This window comes from Elgaria multicarinata, chromosome 3, assembly GCF_023053635.1.
Source record: "Elgaria multicarinata webbii isolate HBS135686 ecotype San Diego chromosome 3, rElgMul1.1.pri, whole genome shotgun sequence".
In the NCBI taxonomy this organism is placed as follows: domain Eukaryota; kingdom Metazoa; phylum Chordata; class Lepidosauria; order Squamata; family Anguidae; genus Elgaria; species Elgaria multicarinata.
In genome coordinates, this window is record NC_086173.1 from 161,429,044 (window position 1) to 161,447,829 (window position 18,786).

General features: G+C 42.8%; 1 protein-coding gene across 1 annotated transcript in view; it reads left to right on the top strand.

Moving 5' to 3' along the window:
- The window catches only part of LOC134395692 (zinc finger protein 626-like), a 31,113-nt gene extending 15,902 nt beyond the window's left edge, over positions 1 to 15,211 (top strand). The window contains exons 5-7 of the mRNA XM_063121854.1: positions 5,349 to 5,472; positions 7,992 to 8,415; positions 15,187 to 15,211. Of these exons, the coding sequence (XP_062977924.1) occupies positions 5,349 to 5,472; positions 7,992 to 8,415; positions 15,187 to 15,211 (573 nt within the window). The remainder of the gene's footprint in view (positions 1 to 5,348; positions 5,473 to 7,991; positions 8,416 to 15,186) is intronic.
- Positions 15,212 to 18,786: the final 3,575 nt, after the last annotated feature.

An 18,786-nucleotide genomic window follows, 5' to 3' on the forward strand; every position in this document is an offset into this window, starting at 1 on the left:
TTTTGGTTCTTTCCACCTGTTGGAAGTCTTTGTGATTTGAAAGTGGAGCAACTGCAAGAAAGATAGACCACTGAAGTCACTTTCCAGTCATCTGACTGCATCCAAGTGCTCCTGTCTGCAGTTGCTCTGTACATCCAATTGGGGCAGGATGGAGAAGGTCTGTGTTTATCTTGCAGCCTTCATTTCTCTGTCTTTCTCCATGAAACCAATATTTATAAAACAAGAACAAAGAGAAACTCTGGGTCTCCTGCAACCACTTTTACGTAGGCGTGGGTGGGGGTGTTGCTATTAGATGTAGGGTGGGGATCTTAACGGTTCAAAGAAAGAAAAAAGAAGAAAACTTTGATGGACAAGTATTTTTTAATGGGAAAGGAGTTTTACATCTGGACAAAATCTATACAGTTACTCATTATTGAAAACTGTAAGAGCTGTAAGGTATATGTATTAACCAGGTTAAATGCAGACAGCTACACTGAGCCCTGATTCTATCCAAGTTTCTTCCAAGTGAGATCATTTTCTAAGGAGCCAAAAGTAGCACATATAATCACCCTCCTCCATTTTATCCTCACAACAACCCTGTGAGGTAGGTCAGGCTGAGAGTCAGTGTCTTGGCCAAGGTCACCCAGTGAGCTTCATGGTCAAGTATGCACTTGAACCTGGATCTTCTCCTTTTCAGCTAGTACTCTAACCATTACACCAAAGTGATTCCTGAGGTGTGATTGGAAATAAAACCTCCATGTTCAGGGATCATATATCTCTAAGCACAAGGAACTGGGAGCCACCAACGGTGGTGATGGCATTGGTAGTGTGGAGGATTTCATGCTTTCCTTTCAGGCTTTTGAGAGGCACGTGATGATATTTTCGTCTGCATTAATTGAAGTAGCGCTTCCAAATTGTGTGAGATACTGGTTCCCCTCAGTTCAGCACTTGTTATGCCTCATCTTGTGTATTGCATAGGGTGACCATATGAAAAGGAGGACAGGGCTCCTGTATCTTTAACAGTTGCATAGAAAAGAGAATTTCAGCAGGTGTCCTTTGTATGCATATCGCACTTGGTGAAATTTCTTCTTCATCACAACAGTTAAAGCTGCAGGAGCTATACTGTGATCAGATTTACAAGAGGGCAGGGCACCTGCAGCTTTAACTGTTGTGATGAAGAGGGAATTTCACCAGATTCCCCATATATACAAATGACACCTGCTGAAATTCCCTTTTCCTACAACTGTTCCTACAACAATTCCCTACAACTGTTGAAGCTACAGGAGCCCTTTCCTCCTTTTCATATGGTCACCCTAGTATTGCATCCAGTTCTGGGTACCACACTTCCAGAAGTATGCAGGCAAGCTGTAGGGGGTTCAGAGGAGGACAAGGAGGATGATCAGGGGTCTGGAAACAAAGCCTTATGAGGAGAGACTGAAAGAATAGGGCATGCTTTGCCTGGAGAAGAGGAGGCTGAGAGGAGACATGATAGCATTGTAGGGTTGTTTAATTGCACTGAACTCTGTTTCCCAGTATCCCTTGCAAGTTCTATGTGAATGTCCCACAGCTGGCCCCATTTATCTGAGCCAGGTGCTCCGCTTGGAGTGAGAAGACAATTAAGAGGCAGAGGAGAAGGAATAAATCCCCTTTCTGCAGGCCAAGCAAGCTTTGTGGGGAGCTTGCTGCATCCTCCATTCCCTTTTCTGAGGATGAGGGCTGTTTCCTTGATGTTCTCAGGTCAGTGATGCCTCCAGGTTTTTGAGGAGCTTTACAGAAGAACCCTCCCTCTGTGAGTATACGTACTTACTGCTGTATTACCAGCTTTTTCTCCTCCCTGTTATGACCTGCTTGCTTGGCAGTCAAGAGAGTCACTGAGCAAGAAGACAATTGTGTCTCCTGCTCCTCCTTCCCACCACCACCATTGTCTGGGCCAGAAGGAGAAGCAGGTGAATGAACGGGCTGAAGTGGTGAAGAGGAGAAGCCGGTCAAGGGAGATCTTCCCTGTGGGCCCCTGCTGTGGGTCGGCCTTCAGTTGGTATCTCACAATGCCTGCCCTTGATGATGGCTCCATCTAAGGTCAGGCTTTGTGAAAAGTGTTGCTTGAAGTGCACCAGACAAAAAGGAATATCTATCCAGGGTCCAAGTTGGGGCTTCCAAATTAATTGGTATGTTAAGTCTATCAGAGCAGAAACACATTTCTAAGGAAGGGTTTTTTTTCCTTGATGTTCTCAGGTCAGTGATGCCTCCAGGTTTTTGAGGAGCTTTACAGAAGAACCAGCTCCCTCTTTGACAATTTCAAGTAGAGCTTATGAGAATTAAGAGAAAACTTGAAGTACATTTTGAGAACCATCAGGGCAGCATTATCTCACCTTAGGCCACACTGCTAAAATCAAATCTGCTGATTAGCAATCTCATTCTAGGGCTTCTCTTTGACATTCTTGTGTTTAAGTATGGCAGAGGAAGGTTGTCCTGAAAATACGGAATGGTCTTTCCCTGTTGCCTCTCCCCCCCCCCCCTGTCTTGTTGAATTACCCTCGAAGAACCGTTCAGTATTCAGGTAACTGGTATTAACAGAAATGCTTACAGCTCCTTCATTTTTAAAGATAAAGAGATAGACCGTGCACAGGGATAGCTCTTAAGGAGCACTGTAGAACCACCAAGATTGAATCATATTGGTTCATGTTTTGATTTTTTAGGAATTTTTAAAGGGAAGAAAACAAAAATGCTTATATCTGTGTACTTTTTATACATAAAGATATGAAACATGGTGAGGTGATAGCTCTTAAGGAGGGCTTTTGCCAAGTTGAATCAGATCTATTCATGTCTTGAGTTTTTTGGATTTATTTTTTTTAATTCCCCACTCCAGCCTTCTCCAAGCTGTTGCCCTCCAGATCTACTGGATGGACCTCCCCACCCACCCAACCACTGAAATAAAGAGGCTTCCTGTGCCTAACTCAGGTGTAGAAGCTTTCTCACTCACCATGCCAGTCAGCCAGCCCAGCAGTACTTTCACATTGTGGAAATTTGGATGATTGACTTTTATGAGTCCAAGCAGAAATGTGCTCCCTCTCTCCCTCCCAATCCCCGGTCAGAATCTGCAACTAGTTTGTGTTTCCCACTCCCCCAAACACTCGGTTGGAGGAGAACATAGTCAGGGACAGTGCTGTGCCGATTCCTAATTGGTTAGTCACAGAAATTAATACCAAAGCTACACCTTACCACACTCAGCTTCTTGCAAAGTTGGAGATATTCAGTTCATACAAACACACACGCATACACACACAGAGAGAGATGGGGGGACAGAGGGAGAGAGAGGGAGCGCAGAGGATAATTCCAGAGACCTTAGAAGCTCCGACTGGGCACATCTCCGCTGTGATATTAATCAATGGGTTTGGCAGCAGCTAGTCTCTGCTCTGAAAGATCAAATGCTTTGCAGATGTTTGTGCTTACCAGATAATTCCTTCTGGAGTGCACACCCCTAAATGATAATGATGAATCCAGATTTACATGTGCAAATGTATATTTTGCTGCCAGGAGGAAACATTCATTTTTTTGTTCTTTCTGATTTCCACCTCTTTTTCCCTAGGCCACAGGAGAGGACACCAATCTAAATGACCATCCTTCTAGTCATCTATAGTCCAAGACTACTTTTGTGACGTGACCCATGGAGCAACAAAGGTCAATTGACCAAACTCCAGAGGAAGGATCAGAAGAGACAGGAGAAGAACCCCATGAACCTAAGGCAAGAATGTTTTCAGTAATGGGTTAGCAGTTGAGATTCTGCCTGTCTCATCTCCAAGACATTGAGCCAAACGCTGTTTGTTTGTAATATGGAATGATAGTGACTGCTGTGGCTGGTTCTAACCACCAGCTATAATCTGAGATTGGGCCAGGTTGGGTGTGGGTGATGGGTTGGATGAATGGAGTGTGTGTGTTTCTGAATGGTTGAGGTTATGTTTGAGTTGTGAGCAGGTGTAGAAAGAGTGTGGAAACTTCTGATATTGTAAGGATGTGCTTGGAAAACTCTGACACTGCAATCCATGGATGTGGTACTTCCATTCCAGGGACTTGCAGCAGAAGAGGTTATAGCAGCACGATGGGGTTTGGGCATTAGAATAGAATGGGTTGCACATGTTTATATACAGTTCCACTTTTGCTTGCTGTGAAATCTTAACAAACCCCAGATTTTTTTCTGCACCCACATGTATAAATCAATCAGGTGGATTTTGTTATCGCCCCCCACCCCGCCCAAACTTCAGCTTGAGTATGTTTTATGATGGTTTTAATTTTTGTGAACCGCCCAGAGAGCTTCGGCTATTGGGTCGTATAAAAATGTAATAAATAAACAAATAAATAAAAAAATTGAGCACTATGGAAATTCTTGAAAGTTCAAAAGCTTTCAAAGCTTAATAGCCAAACAGTATGTTTCAGTGCCTTTGTCAGGAGCCTGAGGCTTTCAGGGAACTAGAGCTACTACGCAGGTCTGTGCTGCGCAGGGACGTAGGGAGAAAAAACACAAAAGCAGGGAGGAAAGGAATGCCTTGCGCTTTGCAAGTCAGGGATGGAGGTGGTGGACTTCATGTTCTGAAATTAAGGTGGGGGGAGGAAAAGAAGCGGCCCTAGGAAAAGCCAGGTTTTAAAATGTGGGGGAAGAGGCAAGGAGCTGGACTTGTGACTGATGGAAATGCCGTTCAGGGGCAATAGGTGTGAGGAAGCAAGGGCCAAAAGACCTCCATTGCATGGAAGGAAAGTAACCTTCATTCAGCTTCCGTAGGACTGATGTAGCAGAAATAAAAAAACATAGGCGTGGGCACTGGATGTGCTGGGTGTCCCCAGGAACACCCTAATGCCTTTGAGAACACTTCCACTTTAATGTGCCTTTAAGGAGGACGTGAAAGCGCCTTCCCGAATTCTGCCAGGCTCGCTAATGGAGGCTGCCATTATCAAGCGTGGAGGAAATATGCACTTTCTGAAGGCCCCTTTAATCCCCAGTTGGAGCAGAGGAGAGGAGAGCCCACTTTCTGGGGCCTCCAGAAAGTGCCTAATTCAACCCACCATGCTAATGGCAGCCACCATTACTGTGGTGGTGGAGAATTACATACTTTATCGAGGCCAAGGAAAGTGTGACTTCTCACCCCATTGAAAGGGGACTTGGACAGGGCTCTATCCCCTCCCCTGCTCCAATCAGGGCCTTTAAGAGTGCAGGACCTATGCAAAGAACAGTATGTTTTGTGCTCCGACTACTAGCAGCCTTGGTGACATGGACTTTACAGTGGTATATATAGATATAAATTAGCATATGCAGATTAGGCCCTATATCATCAGGCACAATCAACCTAACCTGAAAGGGCTCCTCTCTCTGGTTTCAGGGAGAATTTGAAGAGGGGGCTGAGAGGTCCACCATTTCAAGCCGGGCTGTGTCTGATGTTGAGCAGAGTTCATGGCGTACAGAAATGGAGGTGGAAGATGAAGATGCTGAGGCCAGACCATCAGGTAAGGGGGAAATATACCATTTTGTTCCTGGGTTCTGGATTGCTCTGAAACTCCCTTCTTGGCTAGATTCAACAATAGCTGCAGCAGCATTGCTTGTTGGAGGATGAAGCAGTAAATAACACACAGACACATAGCTTGGATACAACTTGGGCCTCTTTATTTATAATTAACCGGAGAAATCAACCCTCCCTGGATCTTCCTGTGAATTAATCATCACTCAGGCCATACTGCCTGTCCATATGGGCAAGCCACACTCAAAATGAGCAGCTGGTTAACCCGGCTCCTTGCTTATCAGTCACTTATGTAAGTGTGGGGATACCGCCCTGTTCCACCCCCGCTCGTTGCCATCACGACAGAGAGTAGATTAAACAGGAGGATCTCCAAAGGCATACCATGTCCTCACACGTAAACCGCGGAGCCCCACAGAGCAGGCCGTCTGGATATGCCAATCACCCAAACAGGTGCCAGTGTGCTGACCATCCAAGCTAAACTCTGTAATTCCCGCACATCCCTGCCAACAGATTAACCTATTTGTTCACCCTTCCCCTAAAACCTCCAGTATGGAGTAGTCAAAAAACCTGTGGGTAAAAATTCCTAGTCAGCCCCCTCTCCAAAGAGAACGACTGGCTAATCCCATACTAGAAGTGGAGGGAGGGTGGGGACAGCAAACCTGAAAGAGGCCGAGAGGCTGGTGCGGGCTGCTTATATAGCGCAGCCCCACCCAGCCCCTTGCACGTGACCTGGAAGAAGCTAGAAAGTTCTTTATGGCTCCTCCCCAAACGCAAGGACCGGGTTCCCGCCCAAACCTTCAGCTGGGCGGAGCCGGTTTTCTCTGAAAATCAATCCCCAAGAGTTCTCAGGTACAGCTACCCAATTTGACTTCTATTGACTTTTTCTTAATAAGGCAACTGAAATTGTCACTAATGTGAAAACTGCCAAGTTGATCTGTGATGCGGCGGTTTACTTATTTCTCCAGCAGAAAAAGATGGATTATGGGGAGAAATCTAGGGCAAAAGGAGAAAAGCTTGTGGGATTACATGAATCATCAGTTAGGACTCTAGATGAGAGAAGGAAGGGGATGATCCCGTTTCTTGCAGGGAGGGGGATTCAGAGCTTCAGATTTAGCCTTGATCAGCTTGAGTCAAACCTGCTTTAGACTCCAGATGTGATATTAGATTCAGAAAGCTGAGTTGTTCAGATTTTACATTTTGTCCAATGATTTGCATTGGAAATTAGAAATGCTGACAGTTATAAATTTTTATGATAAATACAAATGAAATTTGTATTTATCATAAAAATTTATGACAAATACAAATGAAATTTGGGGACCTCAGCCTTTTCTCTTTTCCACACTTTTGTACTAGCCACTGGTTAAAGTTGTTTTTTTCCACCCCATGAATATCTATTAAAACAAAGAATTGTTTTTGTGCTTTCACAGAAGTGCTTCGAACTTGTAGATATAGAAAATTTCTGTCAGATAAATCCAGTGGCTTTTGTGTTAGCTACGCATAAAGTTTCCTTTTCTCAAAAACTAAAACAAAAGGTGAAAAAACACCTGTCAAGCCTCATAGGAAATTAGAGTTCCTAATCAGAAAATATTTAATGTGACAATTGGGAAGTCACTATCCCTAATCTCTGGTGTAGGTTTTTCTTACATTTTTATTTTTTCTTTCTTTTTTCTTTTTTTTTTTTTTTTGAATGCAAAACAAACCTTCTCCCCTAATACTTTCCTTTTGTCTGTCCTTAATCTGCCACTATTCAGCTTCCATGGATGGTCTTCTCATTAAGGAAAGGGAAAAAATGGATAAACCTTTCTTTGGCTGCAATACCCATTACCAACACAAATACCACTAGCTCTAATAAGACTCACATGGAAGAACAAGCAGCAAACAAAGTACATCTTAATAATATTGAGGAAGGATTTAAGGGAAAGGGATGGTTTGAAATGGAATTGAGAATGGCTGGGTAGTTAGCAAGGGATGAATAAACAAGTAAAGCTACACTATCACAACAAGAGAGAGGGCCTTCTCTTTGGTGGCCCCCCAGCTGTGGAACAATCTACCTGACAACTTCTGCCTGGCACTGATATTATTATCTTTTTGGCACCAGGCCAAGACTTTTCTCTTCTCCCAGGAATTTAGTAATATAAAATGAGCCTGGGTCTGTTTTTTTAGGCTCATAATTTTTTTAGTTGTTATAGTGGTTTTATATGTGGTTTTAAATATGTGTGTATATTGTATGTTTTTGTGGTTGTTAATTTTAGTATGTTGTTTTTAAATGTCTTAATATCACTAAAACATCCCATAGAGCTTCGGCTATGGGTCAGTATACAAATGCAATAAATAAATAGATTCGTCTGCATTTTTACAAAGCAATTTTGATCAATTTAAACTACTTCAGACCAGTCTGGTTTGGATCGAGAATCCAAACCAGTTTGGCTCAATTCAGCCTGCTCCGGTTTCAGAATTTGCAGTGGAGCAATGCACATCTTTAACATTTTCTCTTATTTATTCCATCAGATGCTGTGCAGGAGAGTGAGAATGAGGGAGAAAAACTTAGGACATCAGCAGGAAGAGCGAAAGTTGAAGAGGTAAAAGTGGTCTTGTGCAATCAGGATGGATCCAGAAGGCAGAGGGGAAACCATACACAGGAGAAGAAGGATGAATCCATTCCATCCTGCACTGGGCTCCACATTGAACAAGAACAACGGAAAGGAAGGAGACACAGAAAGCGCCTTGGTGCTCATTTAAGAATCCACACAGAGGAGGAAGACAGTCAAAGCTTAGAATCTGTGAAAAGCAGCTGTCTGAGCAAACCAACTTTAAAACCTCCAATGCTTGACAAAAAGAGAAAAAGTCATAAATGCATCAAGTGTAAAATGAGGTTCACATGGAGCTCGCAACTTACAAGACACCATCAAGAAATTCATTCTGGAGAGGAAAGGTATGTTTGTACAGAATGCGGAAAGAGCTTCCAACAACAACAAAAACTCACAGAACATCAACGATGCCACAAGACAACCTTTAAGTGCTCATGGTGTGAAAAATGCTTCAGTTATAAAAAACACCTTACCAGACATGAAAGAATTCACACTGGAGAGAAACCCTTTAAATGCTCAACATGTGGAAAATGCTTCAGGGAAAGCTCACACCTTACCAACCATGAAAGAATTCACACAGGAGAGAAACCCTTTAAATGCTCAAAATGTGGGAAATGCTTCAAGCAAAGTGCACAGCTTACCAGACATGAAAGAATTCACACAGAAGAGAAACCTTTTCAATGCTCAAAATGTGGAAAATGCTTCAAGCGAAGTGAACACCTTACCGGTCATGAAAGAATTCACACAGAAGAGAAACCCTTTCCATGCTCAATTTGTGGAAAATGCTTCAAGCGAAGTGAACACCTTACAAGGCATAAAAGAATTCACAAAGGGGAGAAACCCTTTAAGTGTGAGATATGTATGGAAAGCTTCAGTGATGGCTCCAGCTTTCAGAGACATCAACAAACACATTCAGGAAAGAAACCATCTACATCTTGAGAATGTGGAAAGAGCTTCAACCAGAGAGCAACACTCATCAAACATCAGTGCTGCCTCACACAAGAGAGAAACCCTATAAATGCAAAAATGTGGAAAGAGATATGCAGACCCCTCATCCTTTACTGGACATGAAAGAATTCACAAAGGGAGAGAGATGTTAGCAATGTTCTGTGTGCAGTGAAACGTTCTGTTGTAGGAAACCACTTGTTAGACACCAAAGAATTCATACATGGGTGACTCCCTAGAAATGTTCAGTGGGTGAGGAAATCTTCATTGGCCTACTAAACCTCGCAATACATTACAATGACTTCCATAAACTGCAGGGACCATACAAACCCCCTAGTTCTATGATGTGCTTTTATGGTGAATTGATCCGTCATGAACATGAGAATGCAGAAACTCTATCATGGCCTGAAACGTGGTCAAACGTTCAGTCTCTGCTCAAACTTCACATGAAAGAAGCCATGGCTTCTCCCATTTGATCCTTGCAGCATAAGTAGGTTTTAAGCCAGGGGGATCCTTAAGACAGGTCTTGATGTCCTGGAAGGTGATTTCAGGAAGCCAGGCCTTCACAGGGGATGTGATACATGGGACACCCTACCTCTGCTTCAGTGGTTCAATTGCTGAATTACTTCTATGTTTTCATGGGTTGTTTTTATTGCTTCATTGTATTTCATCATTTTAGGAAAATACCAGAAAAGGATATGTCACATGAATGCTCAGAGATCATTTCAGAGTTCAGAACTTTCTGGAGAGCAAAGAATGCACACATGGGAGATTCCCTACATATGCTTATTATGTGGGGAAACTATCACTTGTATAGCAAACTTTACGATACATCTAAGTGTCCATTTAGGGGAAGGGCCACACAAATGTTCACACTGTAGAAATTTTTGGATAGCCAATCCAGCCTCCATGAATTTGGGAGTCCACATAGCAGGGAAATACCTTCACCGTTTGGAAGGTGGTAAAATGCAGTTTCAGCCCAATTATTATTTTCATCCACATTTGGGTGGATGCGATATGTGGAACTCCCTGTCTCTCGTTTTGTGACTGTATTAGACATTTTAGTGGGATGTTTTTAATAGCTTAACAGAGAAACCTTATTTATGTGCTTCTCTGATGTTATTCATTGAATGTTTTATCTGGATGGTTTTAAGAGTGTAATTGTACTGTACCATTTTATGACAACTGCCTTTGGGAGAAGCTGGAGAAATAGAACTTCCCCCTCTGCCAGAGAAATATCAACCAAATTTTGCTCTTTCTTGTTTTATGTGAGGGCCTTTACAAGGCAGGAGCCATAGTAAAAAAATACCCAGGCTGGGTTGAGGGGTCTTCGGATTATTTTGCCAAGTTATAAATATCCGAAAGGTATTCCCGAAAGGGAATCCTGAATCCACCCTCAGGAGATATTAAGATGTGAAATGTTTCAAAGTCTTCTGCAGTTTCTCTCTTCTGGCAGTGAAATGGAAATCTGATCGGGCAGCTGTGGCTGGATTTTAGATGGCTTCTGTAACTTTCAATGTGTTTGAATACTAATAAAGTTCTGTGTGTGTTTTCTCTGTTTCGTACTCTTGATTTCAATTGCCTCATTATACAAGAACGGTCCCAGGTTGGATGTTCAGGCTGCCATTTTGTACAGAGCTCCAACCCTTTACCCACAGGGAACATGGGGGAATTTTATCCTGGGGAAAGAACGGTTGGCTGCATTTTCAATGTACTGAAGCCAAGGGTAATTTCTTAATTCATAACACTTCTTTTATGGAGTGATGTTGTCATATTCTATGCAAGCAAGGGGAAACTGGAAAATATTGTCCCCTCCTTCTTTTTGGTTCTTTCCACTAGTTGGAAGTCTTTGCGATTTGAAAGTGGAGCAACTGCAAGAAAGATGGACCACTGACTTTGTCACTTTCCACTCCTCTGATGGCATCCAAGTGCTCCTGCCTGCAGTTCCTCTGTACATCCAAATGGGGCAGGATGGTGAGGGTCTGTGTTTATCTTGCAGCCTTCATGTCTCTGTCTTCCTCCATGAAACCAGTATTTATAAAACAAGAACAAACAAAGAGAAACCCTGGGTCTCCTGCAACCACCTTTAGAGAAGGGGTGGGGGTGTTAACTTTAGATGTAGGGTGGGGATCTTAACAAGCAAATAAACTATAATGGTTCAAAGAAAGAAAAAAATAGAAAACTTTACTGGACAAGTATTAATGGGAAAGGCGTTTTACTTCTGGACAAAATCTACACAGATATTTCCTCTTCAAAAATGTTGGAGCTGTAAGGTAAATATAATAACCAGGTGAAACGCAGACAGCTACACTGAGCCCTGATTCTATCCAAGTTTCTTACCAGTAAGATCTTTTTCCATGGAGCCCAAGGTAGCACATATGATCTCCCTCCTCCACTTTATCCTCACAACAACCCTGTGAGGTGGGTCCGGCTGAGAGTCATTGACTTGGCCAAGGTCACCCAGTGAGCTTCATGGTCAAGAAATAAATTCAAACTTGATCTTCTTCTTTTCAACTGCTACACTAACGGTTACACCCCAGTGATTCCAGTTGGGGCAGGTTGGAGAGGGGCTGCGTTTATCCTGCAACCTTCGTTCTCTGTCTTCCTCCATGAAACCACTATTTATAAAACAAACATAAACAAACAAAGAGAAACTCCTGGGTCTTCTGAAACTATTTTTACATAGGGGTGGGTGGGAGTGTTGCCTATTTGATAGGGTGGCCATATGAAAAGGAGGACAAGGCTCCTGTATCTTAAACAGTTGCATAGAAAAGAGAATTTCAGCAGGTGTCCTTTGTATGCATATCACACTTGGTGAAATTTCCTCTTCATCACAACAGTTAAAGCTGCAGGAGGTATTCTGTGATCAGGTTTACAAGAGGTCAGGGCACCTGCAGCTTTAACTGTTGTGATGAAGAGGGAATTTCACCAGATTCCCCATATATACAAATGACACCTGCTGTAATTCCCTTTTCTATGCAACTGTTAAAGCTACAGGAGCCCTGTCCACCTTGTCATAGGGCCACCCTACTATTAGATGTAGGGTGGAGACCTTAACAAGAAAATAAACTATAATGGTTCAAAGAAAGAAAAAAGGACAAAACTTTACTGGACAAGTATTTATTAATGGGAAAGGAGTTTCACAACTGGACAAAATCAACATGGATACTCATTCTTCAAAACTATAATTGGCATAAGGTAAATATAATAACTAGGTTAAATGCATACAGCTAGCCTACAAACACTGTTTCCCCATTCTCTCCAAGTTTGTTCCCAGTAAGAACTTTTCCCAAGGAGCCCAAGGTAGCACATGTGATCTCCCTCCTCCATTTTATTGTCACAACAACCCTGTGAGGTGGGTCAGGCTGAGAGTCAGTGACTCGGCCCAAGTCACCCAGTGATCTTCATGGTCAAGTAGGCACTTGAACCTGGATCTTCTCATTTTCACGAATCCTCTAACCATTACACCATAATGGCTTGTGAATGCAAACGGAATCTCCATGTTCAGGGATCATATATCTCTAAGAACAAGGAACTGGGAGCAACCAACAGTGGTGATGGCGTTGGTAGTGGGGAGGACTTCATGCTTTCCTCTCAGGCTTTTGAGAGACACATGATAGGCTGCGTTAATAGAAGTAGTGCTTCCAAATTATGTGAGTTACTGGTTCCCCTCTGTTCAGCACTGGTTTGGCCTCACATTGAGTATTGCGTCCAGTTCAGGTCTCCACTAATTCAAGAAGGACGCAGACAAACTGGAGGGGGTTCAAAGGAAGGCAATGAAGATGATCAGGTGTCTGCAAACAAAGCCCTATGAAGAGAGAGACTGAGAGAACAGGGCATGTTTAGCTTGGAGAAGAGAAGGCTGAGGGGACACATTATAGCATTGTGGGGTTGTTTAATTACACTGAACTCCATTTCCCTGTAGCCCTTGCAAGTCCCCTGTGAGTGTCCCACACCTGGCCCCATTTAGCTGAGCCAAGTGCTCAGCTTGGAGTGAGAAGACAATTAAGAGGCAGAGGAGAAGGAATAAATCCCCCTTCTGCAGGCCAAGAAAGCAATACAGTCAGCTTTCTGCTCTCTGCTTTCAGTTTTCTGAGGATGAGGGCTGTTTCCTTGATGTTCTCAGGTCAGTGACACCTCCAGGTTTTTGAGGAGCTTTACAGGAAAAACCTCCCTCTGTGAGTCTACGTTCTTACAGCTGTTGTTACCAGCAGCTTTTTCTCCTCCTCCTCCTCCTCCTCCCTGTCTGTTGTTGCTGGCAGCCCATGACACTTTCAAGTAGAGCTGATGAGAATTAAAAGAAAACTTGAAGTACATTTTGAGACTAAAGAGGACACTGTAATCTAACCTTAGGCCACACTGCTAAAATCAAACTTACTGATTTGAAATCTCATGCTAGGCCTTCTCTTTGACATTCTTGAGTTTAAGTATGGCAGTGGAAGGCTGGCCTGAAAATATGGAATGGTCTCCACCTGGATTCTAAATATCGCCGTATCTGGTGCAATATTTGGGACCATGTCTCCTTTTAGTAGGGCATTTATTGCTGGTATTTGATAGCACAGAGGTGAATGTATGTAGCAGGTGATGTTTGGTCTTGCAATCATTTTGCCAGAGTGGATTGAGGGATGACATTGGCTTCTAGATTTGTTTCAGGAACTGGTCTCTATGCCTTTCCGTCTCTCTTCTGTGGCCTGCTGTTCTGGGTGAAGTGTTTGAGCTTTAGAAGGTGTCTATAAACAAGGATGGATCTACTATCCAAGACCTTATCAGAATACATCAATATGTATTAACAAAACCACAGTGATGCTGGAATATAATTAAATGTTGAGAACTGTGGAAGCTGTGCTGAGATCCTTACATGAGGAACGAAGGAGGAACGTAAATGGGATGATGGCAGTGGTGGCGTTGATAATGATAATTGGGGTGTGCAAAGTGGATCTTCTATCCCTCGAACTTCAATCTGGAGCTCCGTAGAGGTGATTCTCTGCCAGGATTTTGGCGTCCCCCCCATTCCCCTCTCAATTTTTATTATTATTATTATTATTTATTTATATAGCACCATCATTGAATTACCCTTGAAGAACCATTCAGTATTCGGGTAACGGGTATTAACAGAAATGCTTACAGCTCCCTCATTTTTACAGATAAAGAGTTAGAACTTGACACAGTGATAGCTCTAAAGGAGCGCTGTAGCCCCACCAAGCCCCAATCATATTGGTTTATGCTTTATTTTTATCAAAAAATGTAAATGGAAACTAACACAAATGCGTATATCTGTGTACTTTTTATAGAAGGCTGGAGTGGGGAATTTTTTTAAAAAATCTTAAATTCAAGGCATGAATAGATCTGATTCAACTTGGAGAAAGCCCTCCTAAAGAGCTTTCCAAGTTGAATCAGATCTATTCATGCCTTGAGTTTTTAGGATTTTTTAAAAAATTCCCCACTCCAGCCTTCTCCAAACTGTTGCCCTCCAGATCTACCCCACCACTGAAATAAAGAGCTTCCCTGTGTCTAACTCAGGTTTAAAAGCTCTCTCACTCACCATGCCTGCCAGCCAGCCAGCGCAGCAGTACATTCACACTGTAGAAATGTGGATGATTGACTTTTATGAGTCTGAGCAGAAACTTGCTCCCTCTCTCCCTCCCCCCCTCCAGCCAGAATCAGCAGCCGATTAGTGTTTCCCACTCCCCCAAACACTCGTTTGGAGGAGAACATGGTCAGGGACAGTGCTGTGGTGATTCCTAATTGGTTAGCCACAGAAGTCAATATCAAAGCTACACCTGACCACACTCAATATCTTCCAAAGATGGAGATATTCAGTTTATATACACCCACCCACCCACCCACCCACCCACAGAGAGAGAGAGAGAGAGAGAGAGAGAGAGTGAGAGAGAGAGAGAGAGAGAGAAGGATAATTCCAGAGACTTTAGAAGCTCCAACTGGATACGTCTCTGCTGTGATATTCGTCGATAGGTTTGACAGCAGCCAATCTCTGCTCTAGAAGATTGAAGGCCCTGCAGATGTTCATGGTTACCAGATAATTCCTTCTGGAGTGCACACCCCTAAATGATAATGATGAATCCTGATTTACATGTGCAAATGTATATTTTGCTGCCAGAAGGAATCATTCCTTTTTCTGTTCATTCTGATTTCCACCTCTTTTTTCCTAGGCCGTGGGAGAGCACAACCATCTAAATGACCATCCTTCTAGTCATCTATAGTCCAAGACTAATTTTGTGAAGTGACTCATGGAGCAACAAAGGTCCACAGGCCAAAGATCAGAAGAAGGATCAGAAGAGACACAAGAAGAACCCCATGAACCTCAGGCAAGATGGATTTCAGTAACCGGTTAGCAGTTGAGATTCTGCCTGTCTCATCTCCAAGACATTGAGCCAAAGGCTGGTTATTTGTCATATGGAATGATAGTGACTGCTGTGGCTGGTTCTTACCACAAGCTACAATCTGAGATTGGGCCAGGTTGGTGTGGGTGATCGGTTGGATGAATGGAGTGTGTGAGTTTCTGAAGTGTTGAGGTTATGTTTGAGTTGTGAGCAGGTGCAGAAAGAGTGTGAAAATTTCTGGTGTTGTAAAGATGTGCTTGGAAAACTCTTGACACTGCCATCAATGGAGGTCGTACCTCCGTTCCAGTGACTTCCAGCAGAAGGAGTTATAGTAGCAGTATGGGGTTTGGGCATTAGAGTAGAATGGGTTACACATGTTTATATACAGTTCCACCTTTGCTTGCTCTGAAATCTCAACAAACCCCAGATTTTTCCCTGCACCACATGTATGAAAGATTGATCACTACAGATCAATCAGGTGGATTTTGTTATCCACTTACTAAACTTCAGCTTGAGCACTACGGAAATTCTTGAAAGTTCAAAAGCTTTCAAAGCTTGAGCTTTAATAGCCAAACTGCCTGTTTCAGTGCCTTTGTCAGGAGCCTGAGTCTTTCAGGGTACTACAGCTACTACGCAGATCTGTGCCGCACAGGCACATAGGCAGAAAAAACACAAAGTCAGGGATGAAAGGAGGGGTAGTGGTAGAGTTGGTGGACAATGTTCTGAAATTGGTGGTGGGGGAGGAGAAGAAAAGCCAGGTTTCAAAATGTGGGGTAAGAGGCAAGGAGCTGGACTGGGGACTGATGGTAATGTTGTTCAGTGGCAATAGCTGTGAGGAAGCAAGGGCCAAAAGACCTACATTGCATTGAAGGAAAGTAACCTTCATACAGCTTCTGCAGCACTGACATAGCAGAAATAAAAAAAACCATAGGGGTGGGCACTGGGTGTGCCAGGTGTGCCCAGGAACACCCTAATGCCTTTGAGGACCCTTCCACTTTAAAGTGCCTTTAAGGAGGATGTGGAAGCACTTTCCAGAATCCTGCCAGGCTCGCTAATGAGGGCTGCCACTAGCATGCGTGGTGGAAATATGCACTTTCTGGAGCCCCTTTAATGCCCCAGTTGGAGCAGCGGAGAGCCTGCTTTCTAGGGCCTCTGGAAAGTGCCTAATTCCCCCCACCATGTGAATGGCAGCTACCATTACTGTGGTGGTGGAGAATTACATACTTCCTCGAGGCCAAGCAAAGTGTGACTTCTCACCCCATTGAAAGGGGACTTGGACAGAGCTCTATCCCCTCCTTTGCTCCAATCAGGGCCTTTAAGAGTACTGTTCTATGCAAAGAACAGTATGTTTTGTTTCCGGGCTACTAGCACCATTTATGACATGGACTTTAGTATATATAGATATAAATTAGCATATGCAGATTAGGCCTTATATCATCATACACAATCAACCTAACCTGAAAGGGCTTCTCTCTCTGGTTTCAGGGAGAATTTGAAGAGGTAGCTGATAGGTCTTCCATTTCAAGCCAGATTACGTCTGATGATGAGAAGAGTTCATGGTGTCCAGAAACGGATGAGGAAGATGAAGATGCTGAGGCCAGACCATCAGGTGTGTGTTTGTGTGTGGGGGGGTGATATGGCATTTTGTGTGTGGGTTCTGGATTGCTCTGAAACTCCCTTCTGGGCTAGATTCAACTCTAGCTGCAGCATCATGCTCTGAAAATCAATCCCCAAGTGTTATCAGGTAAAGCTGCCCAATTTGACTTCTACTGACTTTTTCTTAATACAGCAACTGAAATTGTTTCTAGTGCGAATACTACCAGGTTGATTTGTGATGCTGTGCTTTACTTACTTCTCCAGCACAAAAAAGGTGGACTATGGAATTTGGAGACCTTGGCAAACACCCACCTTTTCTGATTTCCACACTTTTGTGCTAGCCACTGGTAAAGATTGCTTTTTTCACCCCCAGAATATCAAAGCAAAGAATTTTTTTTAATGCTTCCACAGAAGTTCCTGGAATTTGCAGTTATAGCAACACCTATGACTGAATCTTCCAAATTTCAGTCAGTTAAATCCAGTTAATCAGTTAATTCCTTTTCTCAAAAACTAAAACAAAAGGCAAAAAAAAAACCCACTTGTCAATCCTCACAGGGGAATAGAATTCCTAATCAGAAGATATTTAATGTGGCCATTGGGAAGTCACTATCCCTAAACTCTGGTGTAGGTTTTGCTTCCTTTTTTCTTAGTACTTTCCTTTTGTCTGTCCTTAACCTGCCAAAATTCAGCTTTAATGGATGTTCTTCTCATTAAGGAAAGAAAGAAGTTAAACCTTTCTTTGGTTGTAACACACATTACCTGGGAGTCAGTCACACTGAATTCAGGGGAGCTTATTTATTGAACTACTTCGCTTTCTCCACTCTGTATCATTTTATAAACCTCCCCCTTTTTTCTAGGTTATACAGACAAACATTGAAGCATTTTCTTGTAAAGGAGTTGTTCCAGACCCCTGCTCATTTTGGCAGCAATTTCCCAAATTTGTAAAAAGAATAGTAAGATGAAGCATTTAAGAAAAGCATTTAAGAAAGGCAAAGGCTATCAATGACGACTAGCCCTGATGGTTGTGTGCTATCTCCAGTGCTCAATTATGTGCATGCTTCACACATGCAGATGCACACGAGCTCAAAAGAAAAGCAGGTACAGAAACAAACAAAAAAGCACAACCTATTCAAGCTATAGTGGGCATAAGGGAAGTAAAACCAACACGAATGCCACTAGCTCTAATAAGACTCACACGGAGGAACAAGCAACAAACCTAAGTACATCTTAATAATATTGAAGAAGGATTTAAGGGAAGGGGATGGCTTGAAATGAAATTGAGAATGGCTGGGTAATTACCGACAGATGAATGAAGAAGTAAAGATGCACTATTGCAACAAGGGGCCTTTTCTGTGGTGGCCCCTCAGCTGTGGAACAATCTCTCTGGCGAGGCCTGCCTGGTGCCGAAATTAATGTTGTTATCATTTTGGCACCAGGTCAAGACTATTCTCTTCTCCCAGGAATTTAGCAATATGAAATGATCCTGGGTCTGTTCTTTTAGGCTAATAATTAAGTTGTTATAGTGTTTTTAAATGTGGTTTTAAATATATGTGCATATTCTATGTTTTTTGTGGTTGTTAATTTTTGTATATTATTTTTAAGTCTTAATATTATGAAAACTGCCCAGAGAACTTTGGCTATGGGGTTGCATACAAATGCAACAAATAAATAAATGAATAAATAAATAGATTTGTCTGGAACTGTACAAAGCAATTTGGATCAATTTGGACTGCTACAAACCAATCTGGTTGGGGTTCAGATCCAGAAGTGCTTTGGTCCAAAACAGCCTGCTTCGGTTTCATAATTTGGAATGGAGGAATGCAGAGCTGTAAC